At 40.0% G+C, this 17,500-nt stretch overlaps 1 protein-coding gene across 3 annotated transcripts in view; it reads left to right on the top strand.

Moving 5' to 3' along the window:
* Positions 1–17,500, top strand: part of LOC135098203 (uncharacterized) — a 96,439-nt gene that overhangs the window by 71,928 nt on the left and 7,011 nt on the right. For 2 of the 3 annotated variants that reach the window (XR_010266668.1, XM_064000448.1), the window contains one exon: positions 3,448–3,790. The exons of the other annotated variant lie outside the window; for it this stretch is intronic. Coding sequence is in view for 1 of the 2 variants with exons in the window: in XM_064000448.1 (XP_063856518.1) it covers positions 3,448–3,564 (117 nt within the window). In the remaining variant the exon portion in view is untranslated. Of the gene's footprint in view, positions 1–3,447; positions 3,791–17,500 lie in introns of those variants that run through there. 3 annotated transcript variants of the gene reach the window in all.

Genomic DNA, 17,500 nt, shown 5'->3' with positions numbered 1-17,500 from the left:
CTACCCTCCTCTTCCTCCTCCTCCTTTAGTAGGGTCAGCGAGACTTGCACGCCTCTTTCACGATGCGGTGAATGACTACATATGAAAAAGCGCGAGTCGACAGAAACATCCAGTGACAGCGTAGTAATTAATGGTGAAAGTGCCCCATCTGTTCCCAAGAGTCTGAAGTTTTGTTATATTACTGCGCGCACTTTGAAAAATAAATTTCAGGATTTGGAAGAGATCGTGTACATGGAGGAACACGATGTCACAGGTGTGAGGGAATCCTGGATTAATACATCAAACAAAGATTTTTTTTAGCTGACTTTGCATTTCCAGGACACACTCTGTTCAACTGCGAAAGACAGTGCAGATCAATTTTCCCTATCCAAACGCAGGCTAAGAGGGGATCTGGTATTGCTTTACAAGTAAAATTTTATGGGTTTCACAAAATTCAGACCTGAACTCTTTCTAACCCTTAACCAGTCTGATATTACAAGAAACAATGGCTTCAAAATAATAAGCAAGTGATTTCAAACAATTTTTTTTTTTTATGTAGGAAGGTAGGCCAAGGGCAACAAAAATCCAAAAAAAATAAAAAATGGCCACTGAAATGCCAGTCCCATAAAAGGGTCGAAGCAGTGGTCAAAAATTGATGAATAAGTATCTTGAAACCTCCCTCTTGAAGGAATTCAAGTCATAGGAAGGTGGAAATACAGAAGCAGGCAGGGAGTTCCAGAGTTTACCAGAGAAAGGGATGAATGATTGAGAGTACTGGTTAACTCTTGCGTTAGAGAGGTGGACAGAATAGGGGTGAGAGAAAGAAGAAAGTCTTGTGCAGCGAGGCCGCGGGAGGAGGGGAGGCATGCAGTTAGTAAGATCAGAAGAACAGTTGGCATGAAAATAGCAGTAGAAAACAGCTAGAGATGCAACATTGCGGCGGTGAGAGAGAGGCTGAAGACAGTCAGTTAGAGAGAGGAGTTGATGAGACGAAAAGCTTTTGATTCCATCCTGTCTACAAGAGCAGTATGAGTGGAACCGATAAGGCCCTTGTACAGAGTTAGCAGCTGGGGGGTGAGAAAAACTGGCGGAGACGTCTCAGAACACCTAACTTCATAGAAGCTGTTTTAGCTAGAGATGAGATGTGAAATTTCCAGTTGAGATTATAAGTAAAGGACAGACCAAAGATGTTCAGTGTAGAAGAGGGGGACAGTTGAGTGTCATTGAAGAAGAGGGGATAGTTGTCTGGAAGGTTGTGTCCGAGTTGATAGATGGAGGAATTGAGTTTTTGAGGCATTGAACAATACCAAATTTGCTCTGCCTCAATCAGAAATTTTAGAAAGATCAGAAGGCAAGCGTTCTGCGGCTTCCCTGCGTGAAATGTTTACCTCCTGAAGTGTTGGACGTCTATGAAAAGACATGGAAAAGTGCAGGGTGGTATCATCAGCGTAGGAGTGGATAGGACAAGAATTTTGGTTTAGAAGATCATTAATGAATAATAAGAAGAGAGTGGGTGACAGGACAGAACCCTGAGGAACACCACTGTTAATAGATTTAGGAGAAGAACAGTGACCATCTACCACAGCAGCAATAGAACGGTCAGAAAGGAAACTTGAGATGAAGTTACAGAGAGAAGGAGAGAAGCCGTAGGAGGGTAGTTTGGAAATCAAAGCTTTGTGCCAGACTCTATCAAAAGCTTTTGATATGTCCAAGGCAACAGCAAAAGTTTCACCAAAGTCTCTAAAAGAGGATGACCAAGACTCAGTAAGGAAAGCCAGATCAACAGTAGAGCGGCCTTGACGGAACCCATGCTGGCGATCAAATAGAAGGTTGTGAAGTGATAGATGTTTAAGGCTCTTCCTGTTGAGGATAGATTCAAAAACTTTAGATAGGCAGGAAATTAAAGCAATAGGACGGTAGTTTGAGGGATTAGAACGGTCACCCTCTTTAGGAACAGGTTGAATGTAGGCAAACTTCCAGCAAGAAGGAAAGGTAGCTGTTGACAGACAAAGCTGAAAGAGTTTGACTAGGCAAGGTGCAAGCACGGAGGCACAGTTTCGGAGAACAATAGGAGGGACCCCATCAGGTCCATAAGCCTTTCGAGGGTTTAGGCCAGCGAGGGCATGGAAAACATCATTGCGAAGAATTTTAATAAGTGGCATGAAGTAGTCAGAGGGTGGAGGAGAGGGAGGAACAAGCCCAGAATCATCCAAGGTAGTGTTTTTAGCAAAGGTTTGAGCAAAGAGTTCAGCTTTAAAAATAAATGTGATAGCAGTGGTGCCATCTGGTTGAAACAGAGGAGGGAAAGAAGAAGAAGCAAAGTCATTGGAGATATTTTTGGCTAGATGCCAGAAGTCACGAGGGGAGTTAGATCTTTAAAGGTTTTGACATTTTCTGTTAATGAAGGAGTTTTTGGGTAGTTGGAGAACAGACTTGGCAAGGTTCCAGGCAGAAATAGAAAGTGCATGAGATTCTGGTGATGGGAGGCTTAAGTACCTTTTGTGGGCCACCTCTCTATCATGTATAGCACGAGAACAAGCTGTGTTAAACCAAGGTTTAGAAGGTTTAGGACGAGAAAAAGAGTGAGGAATGTACGCCTCCATGCCAGACACTATCACCTCTGTTATGCGCTCAGCACACAAAGACGGGTCTCTGACCCGTCTTTGAAACCAAACACTTTTCTTCAGTTGTCATAAATATCTGGAATTGTCTTCCACCAAGCTCAGGTACTGTTGACTCATTTAAAACCCGGCTTGACAAGTGTGTAGACACTAATTCCCGGTTGTCATTGTTCTTGTGTGAATAACAAACACGTTCACTCCGCATTGCCTGTCACCTGATGAGTGTATATATTTCACTAAGGAAGAGAAGTAATTACTATTTAACAACGATAATATATGAGTCAGAATAGAGAGACATTAGTGATGGCTTGCTCCTCGGCGAATTTCTGCTCACCCCGTCACAGTAAGGATAAAAAGAATGGAGTCCTTGCAGAGCAACTCACCCATCACTATAGTCTACTTAAAATGTGCCCCAGAAAATCATGATTTAAGGTAGAGGAAGTGCCTCATCAGATGTCACAAATAACAGGATTGCCTGTACAGTGTATTTGCTAAAAGTAGTCATCATTTCTTTCTTAGTTTCTTCTCAAATTCCATTTTTTTTTTTTATACAACATGGTACCATGTCCTTTTTTTCCGGCCAGGCTTGGCTGGAAGAAAGGGGGACTGGAGGGCAGGAGGAGCTTTCTTCTGTGTTATCCTGTCTCTCCCTCTAATAGAGTAGAATAGTTACCCAGACAGACTTCTAAGAACCTCATGGTCTGTTGCTATTTGGTCTTCTTTTGTATTCCTTTAGTTCCTCTTTCTGCGCTATCATGTTTTCTCTCCCACTAGTTAGCGTAGATTGGTCACCCAAACAGCCCAGTAAAGAACTCAGAGTATGTTGCTGTTTGGATTTTCTTTCCAGCGTTCCAGGAGGCGGCTAAAGACCCAAGGAATGCCCGCCGCTGTCAAGTTCTCTGATCACACCTGCTGCTGTGTGCACTCCATGACATACTCCCACAAGTCCACAAAAATTACTTAATTATCACTGTGAGAATGAATGTTCACCCTCTCTGCCTGACTGACCCTGGCAACTGTTCCGGCAACTGACTGACTCTGGCAACAGACCACCAAACTGACTGACTAAGTAAGAGCAACTCCAACTGTACCGACCACCAACCTAACTGATTCTGGGGAGCAGGGGAGGTGTGAGTGTGCTGTACCTCCTACTCTCCCCACTCTGACCCTGACTACAGACCTGACTGATCCTGATCCCTATATATATATATATATATATATATATATATATATATATATATATATATATATATATATATATATATATATATACGATTGCCGGAAGGAAAGGGTTAAGGAACTCGTTAATTAAAAAAAAAAATGGTGTTCCTGTCCATCCCATGATGATAAATTTATTCCTGCCTATTTTCTTGCTACGTAACTCCCTGCCTTTATCACTCTTCATTCCCGCAAGTCTGTAATTTCATTGCTAAAAGAATGAGTAAAAAAATACATGTTATGAGCTAAGGATGAAAGAAGTGATGTAAGTATTGGCAGCAAAATCAATGTGAAAGAAAAGCAGAGTGTAAACTTCCGTTACTAGTTTGTAGTCTGTAGTAAGTGTGCCTGTCACTTGCTGCCGCCTTTGGTCAGTCAGCGGCGAGAAAAGTAGAATGCGAAATGCTCTTAGAAATTATTCCGTGTTTTGCTTATCTTGCTTTTATTCTGTAATCTAATCACACCATCATAGTCAGAAGTTTTCTTTCGAGTGAACCGCAAACGCAGCAAGGCGTCCGTCACTATCTTGGGCAAATCAAAGTTCATTGCCTTGAGGATGATATTGTGTATGGAGTATATAATCAGTTGAGTAATTGCATCGTAATTTAGTAAGATGATGCTTGGATACAATGTTATGTTCTTTCATAGTGGAATAATTTCAGTCCTTATATGATCATTCTTTGCTACAACTTCAGAAAGAAGATACATCCTTTCACCAATACTGAATACATATCACAGAAGTTGATGTTTTTAACATTATCAACATTATCATGGCACAAATATCATTAAACTGGTATTGTGTGTAAAGATATATGCCCTCACAGCACACACACGGAAGCGGGTATTCTCATATTCTAGACAATTATTTTATTTGATGTGACGATGTACCGGCGTGTTGCGTTTTGTCGTTGTGGTGGTGACTTGAGAGGTAGTCACTTGGTGGCAACGGATGATGATGGTGATGTGGTGCTGGTGCTAAAGTGATGTTGGTATAGTTGTATTCATGTTATGATATTACGTTACTATGGAAATAACAAGTAAATGTTATGGTGTTCTGGTGTTGATGATGTGTGTGATGGTGTAGTGTGGTGGTGGCAATGCAGCGGTTGTGTTGGTGGTGTTCTTGACATGGAGAGGGTGGTGCCTCTATATTGTGGATGTGATTATGATTTTCTCATGCAAGGACTCACTGTATTGGTGTTGCATCCTGAGAGAGAAGAAGTGGAAGGAATTTTAAACACCCTGGATGCCACACTTTAATTTTTCACATCTCACTGACAAATTCTATTCCTCGAAGTTCAACCGGATGGCGTCTCTCTAAGCACCCCATTGTCTTCAGCACAGCATGGGATGGCGTGAAATAAAAATTACGTCACGACAGTAGCTATTTGTTTTTTTACGTGGCTTAAATAATTTCTTTATTGCTTAAGAACTGTTCGTGTATAGATAAAAAACAAATCTCGATAACGTAATTTATAAACAGAATATAATTAATACATAAACAAATAAGGGACGGGAAAATGTAATAATCTTGGCTGATGAAAGTCGCTTCGGATGGCAAGATAATGCGAGGTTTAAAAAATCTGCTGAACATTGTACTGATGACTGGCAAGTAGTTCCAGCAATGGGAGGGAAAAAAGACGCTGACCAGAAATGAGTTTAAAATTGATATCTTGAAAACATTTGCTGATACAAAATCCAGTGCGACCAGAAAGAAAATATGAGGAAGAGTTGAATCTCGTGTGGTTCATCTCTCCGAGTGCTGAAAGAAATAAGAACAAGACTAAACTAAATTGGCCATCTTTTATTCTCTCTCTCTCTCTCTCTCTCTCTCTCTCTCTCTCTCTCTCTCTCTCTCTCTCTCTCTCTCTCTCTCTCTTTCTCTCTCTCTCACTGGACCCAATAAAACGCAATAAAATATACAATATTCAATGTATATTTCAGATTATTAGTTGTCAGAATATAACAGGACAAATTTTAAGACTTCTTTACTTTTTTTTTTTACATATGTAGAAATCTAAGACGTCTACTACATATGTTAGTAAATCACATTAAAAGAGATGGTGAAATCGTTTAAAGAATAACACGTGATCTTTTTTCTGTTTTTCAAAGGTTTATTATTGTTGACATGAAGCTTTTGAAATCACGAATTTTCAAGTTAATTTATCGGAAAAAATAAAAATAAAAATAAAAATAAACTGAGAAAATTCTTGTCGAGCATCGTCTCCTGTTATGCTATAAAATCTTTCGTAACACTAGACTCAAAAGGATATTGAAAGATAATTATTTGCGATATAATAAGATGATGAAAGTGCTCAGCTTTTATAAAATGAGGTCTTAGTTGTGGCATTTACATCTGCGCTATATTCCTCTGTAATGCTTTGTAATACCAAATTAAAAGGATAAGTATTTTCACTTCCCTCATAAAAGAATGGAAGAAGCTCCAGGCCATAATAGTGCAGCGCATCAGGATCATAATATCAGGAAATAAGGGCCTTACTGATTCAAGGATTTGGTGTAGGCTTTCCCTGACCACTGGCAGTGCTGTGTTTGAGGGCACACCCCTAGAATGGGCCATTTGTTGTTATATTTCACTGTCCCTTACAGAACAATAAGCACGTAAAGGGAACGCTGCGTTATGGCATGAGTAACGCCCTGCCCAGTCACCATTGCAGAAGGAGTCAGGAAGTGCAGTATGCCAGAAGGGGGATGGTGAATGTTAAAATGTTATAATGCCTTTTCATTGCTACGTCTTAACATTTCAAACTGAGGCCTGTGTAGGTTCATGGTGTTGCATTGCTCAATAAATCTACTTGCCCATTACTTTCAAACGATTCAGCGTCTTATTTCAAATACATTAACTGACCCTCGGGAAAGTTTAAAGGAATTTCAAGGGTGGTCATGATTCTGGTGGTAGTTTAACAAGTCTTCTGCGCCACGAATGAGAACAAATAACCATGGAAACCCAACGAATAATGTGTGTTGTTGAAAATTTTCCTTACGAAAGTCCGCAACGTTTCAAAATACGGCAGTTTTATAATAACGCGGATATTAATGAACTACTGGGAAAAGAGTATGTAATGACAGTGGTTTGTAAAAGTATTTTTTTTTCAGAATCTTGATGCGGTATTTGTTTGAGAACTTGTTAATTCAGGTGCCAGTATTAGTACTGTACACAGATGGAAAGGAAATGACAAGAAAATGGCTCAGAGCAGGAAAATTAGATCACACGACTATTAGATGTCTATGCCTTTTGATTACGAGCATATCGCAGGAACACATTATGATTCTGAGCTTGAAACATTACAAAACTTTACTGCTGTATAACTTGAATGGCAGTTTCCCTAAAGCGGTGATTGCAGGGAATATTCACGGCCTTACTTATAAGCCCGATAAAAAGTAAATAGAGACAAGACAGTATGTGCTTAACGCAACTCCTGCATCATACGAGGTAAAACACACACACACACACACACACACACACACACACACACACACACACACGTGCTATTATAACGTCACTATCTAAAGGATTTATGCGCCGCTCAGTGAGGTGCCGCGTTAAAGCGTCCCAAACAACACATTATTTCCTCTGTTTGCTTACACGAGCGACTAACTCAGTGCCAGTGTTGAGCAAGAGTTACGGGGGTTCTCCGCCACTATGTCACGCTGCTCCGCCTCCACATTTTTTGTCTGGCTCTGCATCAACACTTTGACGGCTTTTTGTTTTGCAAGTGTTAGGGTCCAACCAAGGTCCGTGTAGACTGGTCAACCAGCCGAGCTGGGGGATGCAGCGGTGATGACGTCATCCACGCCACACCTCCCCGCCACTCACAGTACTGATTTTAAACTTGACCCCCCTTAGAGCCTGTTATCTCTTCCCCTACCCCTTTTTTTTTTAACTGCATGACATATTACCTAGATGCATTACTAATTGGATGAATAAATGGAATATTAAAGGGTCCATTGTAAGCACAAATATATTCATAATAACTATGGCAAACAGTAGTCTTAATACAAAGAAAAATTAAGTTCACACCATTCATAATGTTAGCATAAATATTCACTATTTGTTATTGAATATAAACCACTTAATCGTAACCTAAACAACAAAGGCAAACAGGTAATATAGTCCTTGTGAAAAAAATAAACTACATGTCATTCATGTGGTCACTTTCATTAGCTTTCTGTTTTGACCTTTGCATGACTTAGTTTTTTTCTTATTTGTCTTAATGTTATTATTTAGATTCCCAATTCTAAAGTACACAGATATTTTGGCAAAAAATGATATGACATGATGAGGTACACCAAGTCCAACATTTTGTAATTCACGAACAAGTGTTTTGAAGCACTCTTTTCCTTCCTTGAGACTGTCACCGTGTATTACTTGAAATGTTTCTCTCATAGTTGTTAACTGGGAAAAGGTGTCAGCAGGAGCATGCAATCCACCTGTGTTTACTTCATCAATCCATGTTTTAGCCATGGCAGTAGGCCTACACTCACTTGCTCTGTGGCCTAAGTGAGGCTATTTTGTGTTAAATTTTTTAACAATATAACCACCAATGTATTTGAGAGATTCTTCTTCTATAACTACGTGGATTGCTTTCTGTGGATTAGAAACTGAGATTACACAGTCTCTTAGGTTTTCATCAATGTTATCATACTCATAATTTACATCAGGGCCAACATCCAAATCTTTGAAGCAGAGACTAGTAATGTACAGTTCTGATGCCAACTGCCTCTCATCAAAACATGAAACTTCATTTTCCCTTTTCTCAAGTTTAGTTTTATTTGTCAAACAGTCAAAATTTGCTGCAGTTGTATTTGGTTTCTGAGCAAGAAGTGTAACGTCTTTTCCTAGGAGTAAGTGTCTGGTCGTATGTTCCTCGCATTTGCTGTATGTACCCAAATAAATGTTCCAGGCTGTCTTGATTTAGATTTCTAGTTAAAATATACCCAAGGTCGAAAGACTTTTGCAGCATTCTGTACAGTCCTGTTATTGACTGAGATGATAGTATCACTCCCTTCTGAAATTTATAGAGGCCTTTTGACACTGGGTTTTTTAATCTCATTGATGTTATTACCTCAGTTATCCTGTTTAAAACACTAACCTGATGATCAAAGTTCATTCCAAATGCATTAAGTGATTGTTTTTCACCAAACTTGTGTGAGGAATTCAGCACATCAAACCATTCATCAACAAGACCTATGAAGTCACCAGTTTCCTTCCAACATCTACTCTTCAACAGACCCCTCTCTCTCTCTCTCTCTCTCCAAGATATTTCAGTGAACTAGAACATGACTTTGACATCAACTGAACTGCATACATAACCCGCTGTCGCTGTGGGCCCTCTATATTTACATGCATTTCATTTGATTTGTAAGCTAAACCGTATTCAATTTTACTTGCTGTCATCATTTCACGAATACAAGAATCATTCACAAAGCTTCCATCCTGTAAATAAAACCCTGAATCGAGAAAATTGTTCCTTATCAACTTTATCAAATGTGGAACGTCTGCAAAGACAAAAATATCCCGATCAGGGCAGTTGAGTTTTTAAAGGAAAATTTTTTTTTTTGCCACAGGATCAATGCCAAAATGTTTCCACATCTTCAGATTACTCGATCCCAGTTCATGAACAATTGCAACAGCAGGGTATCCTGCACACTCAACCTCTTTTATTCAACTTATCAAAATTTCGTGCATGTCAGATATATCATAACCATAATAAATTGGCTGCTTCCATTTTGCTACAAGTCCACTCAGCATCACAAGCTGAAGTTTGTCATGAGGTTTGTAGAGTATATCCTTACCCTTATCATAACTCCATTCACTTGCGATGCTCATTTCATCTAGCGATATTACACATAATCTTCCTGTGGACTAACAAAATTTGATTTAGTTTTCATAAGTGACAAAACAGAATGCAGAATGCCAGGTTCACAATCAAAATTCTTGGCTCGTTCATTTAATGTTGACTTACATGGCAAAGGAATGCCCTTCTCAGTTCTCAGATATTCATAACATTTGGGGCTCATGCTTCTCAGAGTTAATGCCGTTGATATGTCTTCATCTGGCCAGTGTCTAACATATTTCTTGCTTATGATGGCATCAATTTGTGTTTTGCTGAAAATGGGTCTTAAAATGTTTTCAATGATACAACGCACCACTTTCGTTTACTGATGGATCAGATATGTTTTTTTTTTTCTCTCTCTCTCTCTTTCAAAGTAGCATTCTGTTTTTTGTTTTTTTTCAGATCTTTATTCTCATTTTCCAGCTGCTGAATTTTGTGAAGCAGCAGTTCACAGACATTGCTGCCACTCGCATCACTTGTGCCCTCTTCTTTTTCATATTGATCACTTTCATTTATTACATTGGCAGGATGAGCCAACACATCTTGTAAGCTTGTTTCCCCACTACTTGTTGCCTTTGTAGATTTTTCAGTTGCGCTAGCTGGCAGTGCATCACTGTTGTTCCCTCTCCCGATTCTTGATTCATATTCAGCTTCAGACAATATTTCGTGCACAGTTCTTTTGTGTCCACGTTTTTCTGTCCTGGCAGACCTCTCACTGCATCTTGCCCTTACACCTTTACCTGCAATTCATAAAATTAACATCAGCTTAACCCTCCCTGTACCAATACTCCAATTTCAGCCCCAACTCGTTTTTAGTAATAAAAGCTCGTTTTTCTGATAGAAATGCCATAGAAAAAAGTCTTAGAATCAAGGCCAGTTTACATTGGCCTTGCTTAGATCCATTTCTACTATCAGAAAATTATACTTTCATCAGTGAAAACGAGTTGGGGCTGAAACTGAAGTAGGCTTATACCTAAATAACACTGGTAATGCCTTTGCTTCACAGGTAGGCTATATAGCACTATAAGCACCACAGAGGCATACAATAATCATTTAGAAAATTCATCAATTTAACCTACTTTGAGGTAAATTAAGTGGTATCTGTCAGTGTCCTGTAACTCTTGGGTGCCTCAGTGCCTAAGAGACGATGCTTTGAATTATCCTTGTAGTCAGAACTTGTAAAATGCATGGAGCATATCACTGCATTGTTTACACTGAACACATCACTTCGGGAACAAGCATGAATCCGCTGCTGTCTGCGATTTTTTTCCTTGGGAAACTTGAAATACTTAATGCCTAAACCTGCTGTTTTTCTTTTCGTGTTACTGCATCCAAACACTGAGCAATTGTTCGGCATGTTTAGTTGTTTACAGCACTGTGGAGAGTTTGATGAACACTCCAGCTAGCCCAGTGTCCACAAGCGATATGTAAACAACAGGAAACTCAGGCGTCAGGCCAAAGTGCCCGAACATCCCGCCAAAAGTCAGTTGTCAGTGAGCACTGAGCTAGGGTGGCGCGGGAAGTGTGGCGTGGATGACGTCATCACCCCTCCTCCCCCGCGCTGGGCCCCGCTCTGCTGGCTGACCAGTCTAGATGGACCTTGGGTCCAACCAAGAATACAAAAAAAAATAGATAAATAAATAAAAAAAAAATAAAATAAAATAATAATAATAATAATAATAAAAAGTCATAAAAGAAAGCACCCGGTACGCCATTCCCCCCACAAAAGGTATAGATTCCACAAAGTCGGCAGCTTATTTATGGAGATGCCTTGATACTCATCGTAGTTTGATGAAGGAGGTAAAACTGAGATAACTGAGATTCATTTTACATCTCGCATGATCTTAGTGACAGGTAGAGTGTAAATGGAACAAATTATTCAGTATCTCGGGAATATCACATGAATGTAATAACGGTAATGATTGATTAACAGGATTGTACTAGACACAGCGGCGATGAAATCTTTCCTCATATTCTAAGACTCATCGTACCCTCATCAGGAATACCTTCAAAAGCCGCGGAGTACGCTAGTCGCTTTTCCGTGAGTGTTTTGCCCATTAAAGATATAGACCACTCCCTGAGCTGTCACTAGAATCTTGAAAAACTTTTTAGAAAATTTTTCGAAATTCTTTAAAAAACACAAAAATCACCCCTAAAGCAAGTCAGAAAAAGAGATAAGACCCTAAAGCATTTGAGAATCCAGCGCCTTGTAGCGGGGGAGTACACGAGAAACAGTGACTGTTCCTCGAGACCCCCGCCTTTAAAAAGATATCACAGAACTGGGGGTGAGAGAGTCTTACTATTTGCAGGGAGCGAGGCAAGGTAAATACATAACACGTGGTAGTGATTGTCCCCCGGGCCTGGGTGTTGCCGCGAACGTTGCTGCTCCTTTACTTAACAATGCTTTCATGTTAATGGAGAAGGAATCGGATCCGCGCTTACGTTTTCCTCGAGCCTGTTGTTCATTTCATATTATAATTCCTCGGGTGGAAAGAATACCGAGAGAGAGAGAGAGAGAGAGAGAGAGAGAGAGAGAGAGAGAGAGAGAACCTGGAAGGGGGAATGGGAGGCGAGGATGGAGACCAAGGGAAAGAAATGAGAGGAAAGGGAAGATGAGAAGACAGTGAGGAAGGGAAGAAGACAAAAGTGAGAAAGGGAGAGTGAGAGAGAAATAGAGGAAAGATAGAAGATGATGGAGCGTAAAGGATAAGAAAGGAAAGGAGAGGAAAGGTGAGGAGACAATGATAAAGAGAGAAAGAGAGAGAGAGAGAGAGAGAGAGAGAGAGAGAGAGAGAGAGAGAGAGAGAGAGAGAGAGATGATAAAGAGAGAAAGAGAGAGAGAGAGAGAGAGAGAGAGAGAGAGAGAGAGAGAGAGAGAGAGAGAGAGAGAGAGAGAGAGAGGATGGAAAGCAAAGGAAATAAAGGAGGAGAGACAAGGTGAAAATATAGTGAGGAGGAGAAGGATAGAAGTGGGAGAAAGGGAGAAGAAGGAGGATACGGAAAATGAATGGGAGGAGAGGAAGTAGTGAAAAAAAAAGAGAAGAGGGGAAAGGGAAGAAACGGAGAGGAAAGAGAAAAAGAGGAGGGAGGATATATGAGGAAAGAGAGAAGGGGGTGTGAATAGAAGAGGAAAGGGAGGAAGGAGAGAACAAATGAAGGTGAGAAAGGAGGAAAGAATATGGATGAGTAGGAGAGAGAGAGAGAGAGAGAGAGAGAGAGAGAGAGAGAGAGAGAGAAACAGAGACAGAGAGAGAAATAAGAAAAATACGAGAAGGAGGAGAGGAAAATATGAGGAGCCAAGAGAAAGCTAGGAGGAGGTAATAGGGAAGTGGAAAGGGAAGAAGGGAAGAAAAGAGGAAATTAATATAAAGGGAAGAGCGGAACCATAAAAAAAAAATAAGGAAAGGAATGGGCGAGAGAAAATGGTAGGAAAGGAAACTTGATAGATTAACTGATTCATTGTTTGGTTAATTTTAATACACCGTAACAAAGTGAAAGAAGAGAAAAGGAAGAACGAGAAAACAGAAGAGAGAGAGAAGAGGAAGAAAGCAGAGAAAAGAGAGAGGAAAGAACTAGTGTTAAGGAAGAAAATCCATTTCGCTGTTGGTGTGAAAGGGATCGTAAAGACAGCTGGCCTTCTGGAAAACAATATCCGCTGCCTTATGAGCGGGGAGGACGTGTCGCTGCCCAGCCTGTAGTACCGAGGGGTGCCCTGGCTCTCCGCCTCCCGCCTCGCACTGCTTCCTTCATGCCCACGTTTAGGCTTTCAATCCCAAACTGAAAACATGATGGCTGATTTTTCTATTGTTGCTCAGTGAATAAGGAAACGTGATTAATAATTTACTGTATTCCAGAACCTGTGAGGCGCTGTTCTTTACAAAATATCTAAACAGACAGTTGGATCCTTATGATATTTTGACAGTGCATTCCCAAATGTGTTTAATTGAGGAGTTTACTCTTGGCAGTGAAGACGAAGCTGGCAAGAGCAGAGAAGGCATTCTGACAGGGAAGGTTTATATGACGTAGCAATGACGTAAATGAGATACGGGCTCGGAGAAAGGAAAGGAGGGGAGGGAGGGGAAGACGGGAGTGCAGTGAGGGAGGGGAGGGAAGGGAGGGGAAGGGAGGGGAAGACGGGAGTGGAGTGATACACGGTACAACTGCGTCACGTAAAAACTTCCCCTCCGAATGTCTTCCCTGTTCTTGCCTCCTCCGCCTTCAAAGCCAAGAGCAAACTCAAATGAGTTCATAAATTCCATTGGCCTTTTAGGTAAACTTTTCTGTTCGTTTTTCCTGCTTGTTACGACTTGAGCGATTTCAAGACAAGTATCAAGTCAACTCCGTAACTAAATTGACGATTTTTAGTTTGGAGGGAGAGGGAGTCGGAAAGTTGACCGGGCATTTCCTCCTATTGGCACAGCCATTGTCCAGGTTCCTTGACACGTGGAAAAAAAAAAAAAAAAAAAAATATATATATATATATATATATATATATATATATATATATATATATATATATATATATATATATATATATATATATATATATATATATATATATATATATATATATATATATATATATATATATATATATATATATATATATATATATATATATATATATATATATATATATATATATATATATATATATATATATACTCGTATATATATACATATAATAATGATGATGACAATAATCATGAAGTAAAGCAAACAACGTACACACACCTATAACAGTGAAGGCAAGATCGCAGGTACAAGCACAAGAACAAGACGTCAAATCGTATGAATAAAGGTCATTGGAAGCCTTACCGCTGCTGAATAGTGATGAGACACTAGAACTATGTGGCTGTGACTCTTGGAGGCTGTGGGGACACCATTGTTGCTGTGTTTCCTGATGACTCGCTCAGAGTAGGCTGAGTTTGCTGTCGTTGCTGCACCGAAGAGGACCATCTCTTGAGAACATCACTGATATTTGATCCTCTCTCTATCTATTATAGAGCATTTGATGGCAAATTATGGACAGACTACACCAAGTTGTTTGTCGTTGCTGCTGCAGAGACCACCATCTCTTTGGATATCACAATAATGTTTAGTTTCCTCTCATATTTCTCTCTATCACAGCGTGTTAGATGGCAAGTTTTGGACAACGCAGTAATATTCAGTGTACTCGTATTTATTCCCACCGCATTGTGTCTGGCAGCAAATTTCGTCTTTCAGGAAAGTCTGGCTATCATGATAACACATCTCTAATGTCTTTCTTCATCACAGCATGTCAGAGAGAAAACTTTTGGATATTACAATAATAATTCACGTTCCTATTTCAGTACGTTAGGCAGCAAATGTTGGACATCCCAGTGACAATATCTCCCTTTTCAAGTGTTTATCACTGCACGTCAGATAACAAGTTGTGGACGAAAGATCTGGTAGGAGACAGGAAAATTTGGACGAAAAATCAGATGATAGGGAGATTTAGCACAACCCTTGTATTGGTGATGAAACTGAGGCACCGAGCAGATGTATTTCATTTGTCTTTCGAATTTGATTTGATTTGTCTTTCAGATTTGACTTACCTGTGCCTTGGAAGCTGCGAAAACTGCATGGTATTCGTGGGGTTTGTAATATATTGATATCCTTGATCCACACTCGTGAAAACAGATATAGTTTGCTTTGTCCTTGCGCCACGTGTATAATTATGTTAACGTAATAACATACAGGATTGAACTGAACAGTGCTGAGTCGAGTTTAAGAAGCTCGTACATTCCTTTTTTTCCCTAACTGAATGTGGCGAGTGAAATTCATGAACCACTTCTCAGATGGCAGATATTGTTTACCCTTGCACCACATGGGTAAAAAATTCCTAATTCGATAATGTACAGTCCAGTATAAGATCATACTTTCTCCTTTCCTATTTAAGTGTGCCTATTGACATTCATGAACCGGAGCTCAGGAAGGCAAGCCAGTATCGTGTGCTTTACCCTTGTACCGCTCGAAACATGCCAGGATAAGATGCAACATTTACTGTGATAACGACGTGTGTAAACAACATTGAACTTTATTTTTGCTGAGTTAAGGAGTGTGTATAACGACATTCATGAGGCACACCTCAGAAGGCCAAGCCAGTGCAGTGTGCTTTACCCTTGAAAACGTAATGAAAGATGCAGCATTTGGTTAGATAGCTCCCGGTGTAAGAGCATTCCACTTCCTTCTTTTCCAACTTAAGGGTCTTGATATTCATGAAGTTTACCTCACAAATTCAAGCAAATATTGTATATTGTACCTCACAACACTTGAAAATATAGAATAAGTCGTAGCTTTCAGTGTGATAGCGTCCAATGTAAGAATATCCGACTTTTTGTCCATGTTTATTGGTGGATATATTGGCAATCATGAACGCACCTCAGAAATCTAAACAAATATAGAATTCTTTACCGTTGTATCATAAAAAGAAAAAAAAACATACCAGAATAATATATATCAAACTCCATATTAGTCGCTGCAAGAGTACCCGACTTTGGCTTTCTACGTCAGGGTCGAAGTTACGCTGATTGGCATTTATGAACGCCCCCTTAGAAAAACAACACAGTATGCTTCACATTAGCACCACATAAAAAAAAAAAAAAAAAAAAAAAAAAAAAAAACTGATTGATGTGCAAATCTTGAGTGTAGCGTCCACTGTAAGAACTTCATTTTTTTTTTTTTTCGTTAGAGTTGAGTTGATTTTTATTATCACTCGATTTTCTTTTTTTTTCTAGGAGGGACACTGGCCAAGGGAAACAGAAAAAAAAAAAATGCCCACTGAGATGCCAGTCTCATAAGAGGGTCCAAAGCGGTAGTAAAAAAGTTCAAGGATAAGTGTCTTGAAACCTCCCTCTTGAAGGAATTCAAGTCATAGGAAGGTGGAAATACAGAAGCAGGCAAGGAGTTCCAGAGTTTACCAGAGAAAGGGATGAATGACTGAGAATACTGGTTAACTCTTGCATTAGAGAGGTGGACAGAATAGGGATGAAAGAAAGAAGAAAGTCTTGTGCAGCGAGGCCACGGGAGGAGGGGAGGCATGCAATTAGCAAGATCAGAAGAGCAGTTAGCATGAAAATAACGGTAGAAGACAGCTAGAGATGCAGCATTGCGGCGATGAGAGAGAGGCTGAAGACAGTCAGTTAGAGGAGAGGAGTTGATGAGACGAAAAGCTTTTGATTCCACCCTTTCTAGAAGAGCAGTATGAATGGAACCCCCCAGACATGCGAAGCATACTCCATACATGGACGGATAAGGAAGGCCCTAGTACAGAGTTAGCAGCTGGGGAGGATGGGGGGTGAGAAAAACTGGCGAAAACGTCTCAGAACGCCTAACTTCATAAAAGCTGTTTTAGCTGGAGATGAGATACGAAGTTTCCAGTTCAGATTATAAGTAAAGGACAGACCGAGGATGTTCAGTGTAGAAGAGGGGGACAGTTGAGTGTCATCGAAGAAGAGAGGATAGTTGTATGGAAGGTTGTGTCGAGTTGATAGATGGAGGAATTGAGTTTTTGAGACATTGAACAAAATTTGCTTTGCCCCAGTCAGATATTTTAGAAAGATCAGAAATCAGGCGTTCTGCGTCTTCCCTGCGTGAAATGTTTACTTACTGAAGAGTTGGACGTCTATGAAAAGACGTGGAAAAGTGCAGGGTGGTATCATCAGCGTAGGAGTGGATAGGATAAAAAATTTAGTTTAGAAGGTCATTAATGAATAATAAGAAGATAATGGATGACTGGACAGAACTCTAAGGAACACTATTTCTGATAGATTTAGGAGAAGAACAGTGACCGTCTACCACAGC

Source organism: Scylla paramamosain, unplaced genomic scaffold, assembly GCF_035594125.1.
Source record: "Scylla paramamosain isolate STU-SP2022 unplaced genomic scaffold, ASM3559412v1 Contig50, whole genome shotgun sequence".
Taxonomy (NCBI): domain Eukaryota; kingdom Metazoa; phylum Arthropoda; class Malacostraca; order Decapoda; family Portunidae; genus Scylla; species Scylla paramamosain.
This window is presented reverse-complemented; position numbering and strand designations above follow the sequence as displayed.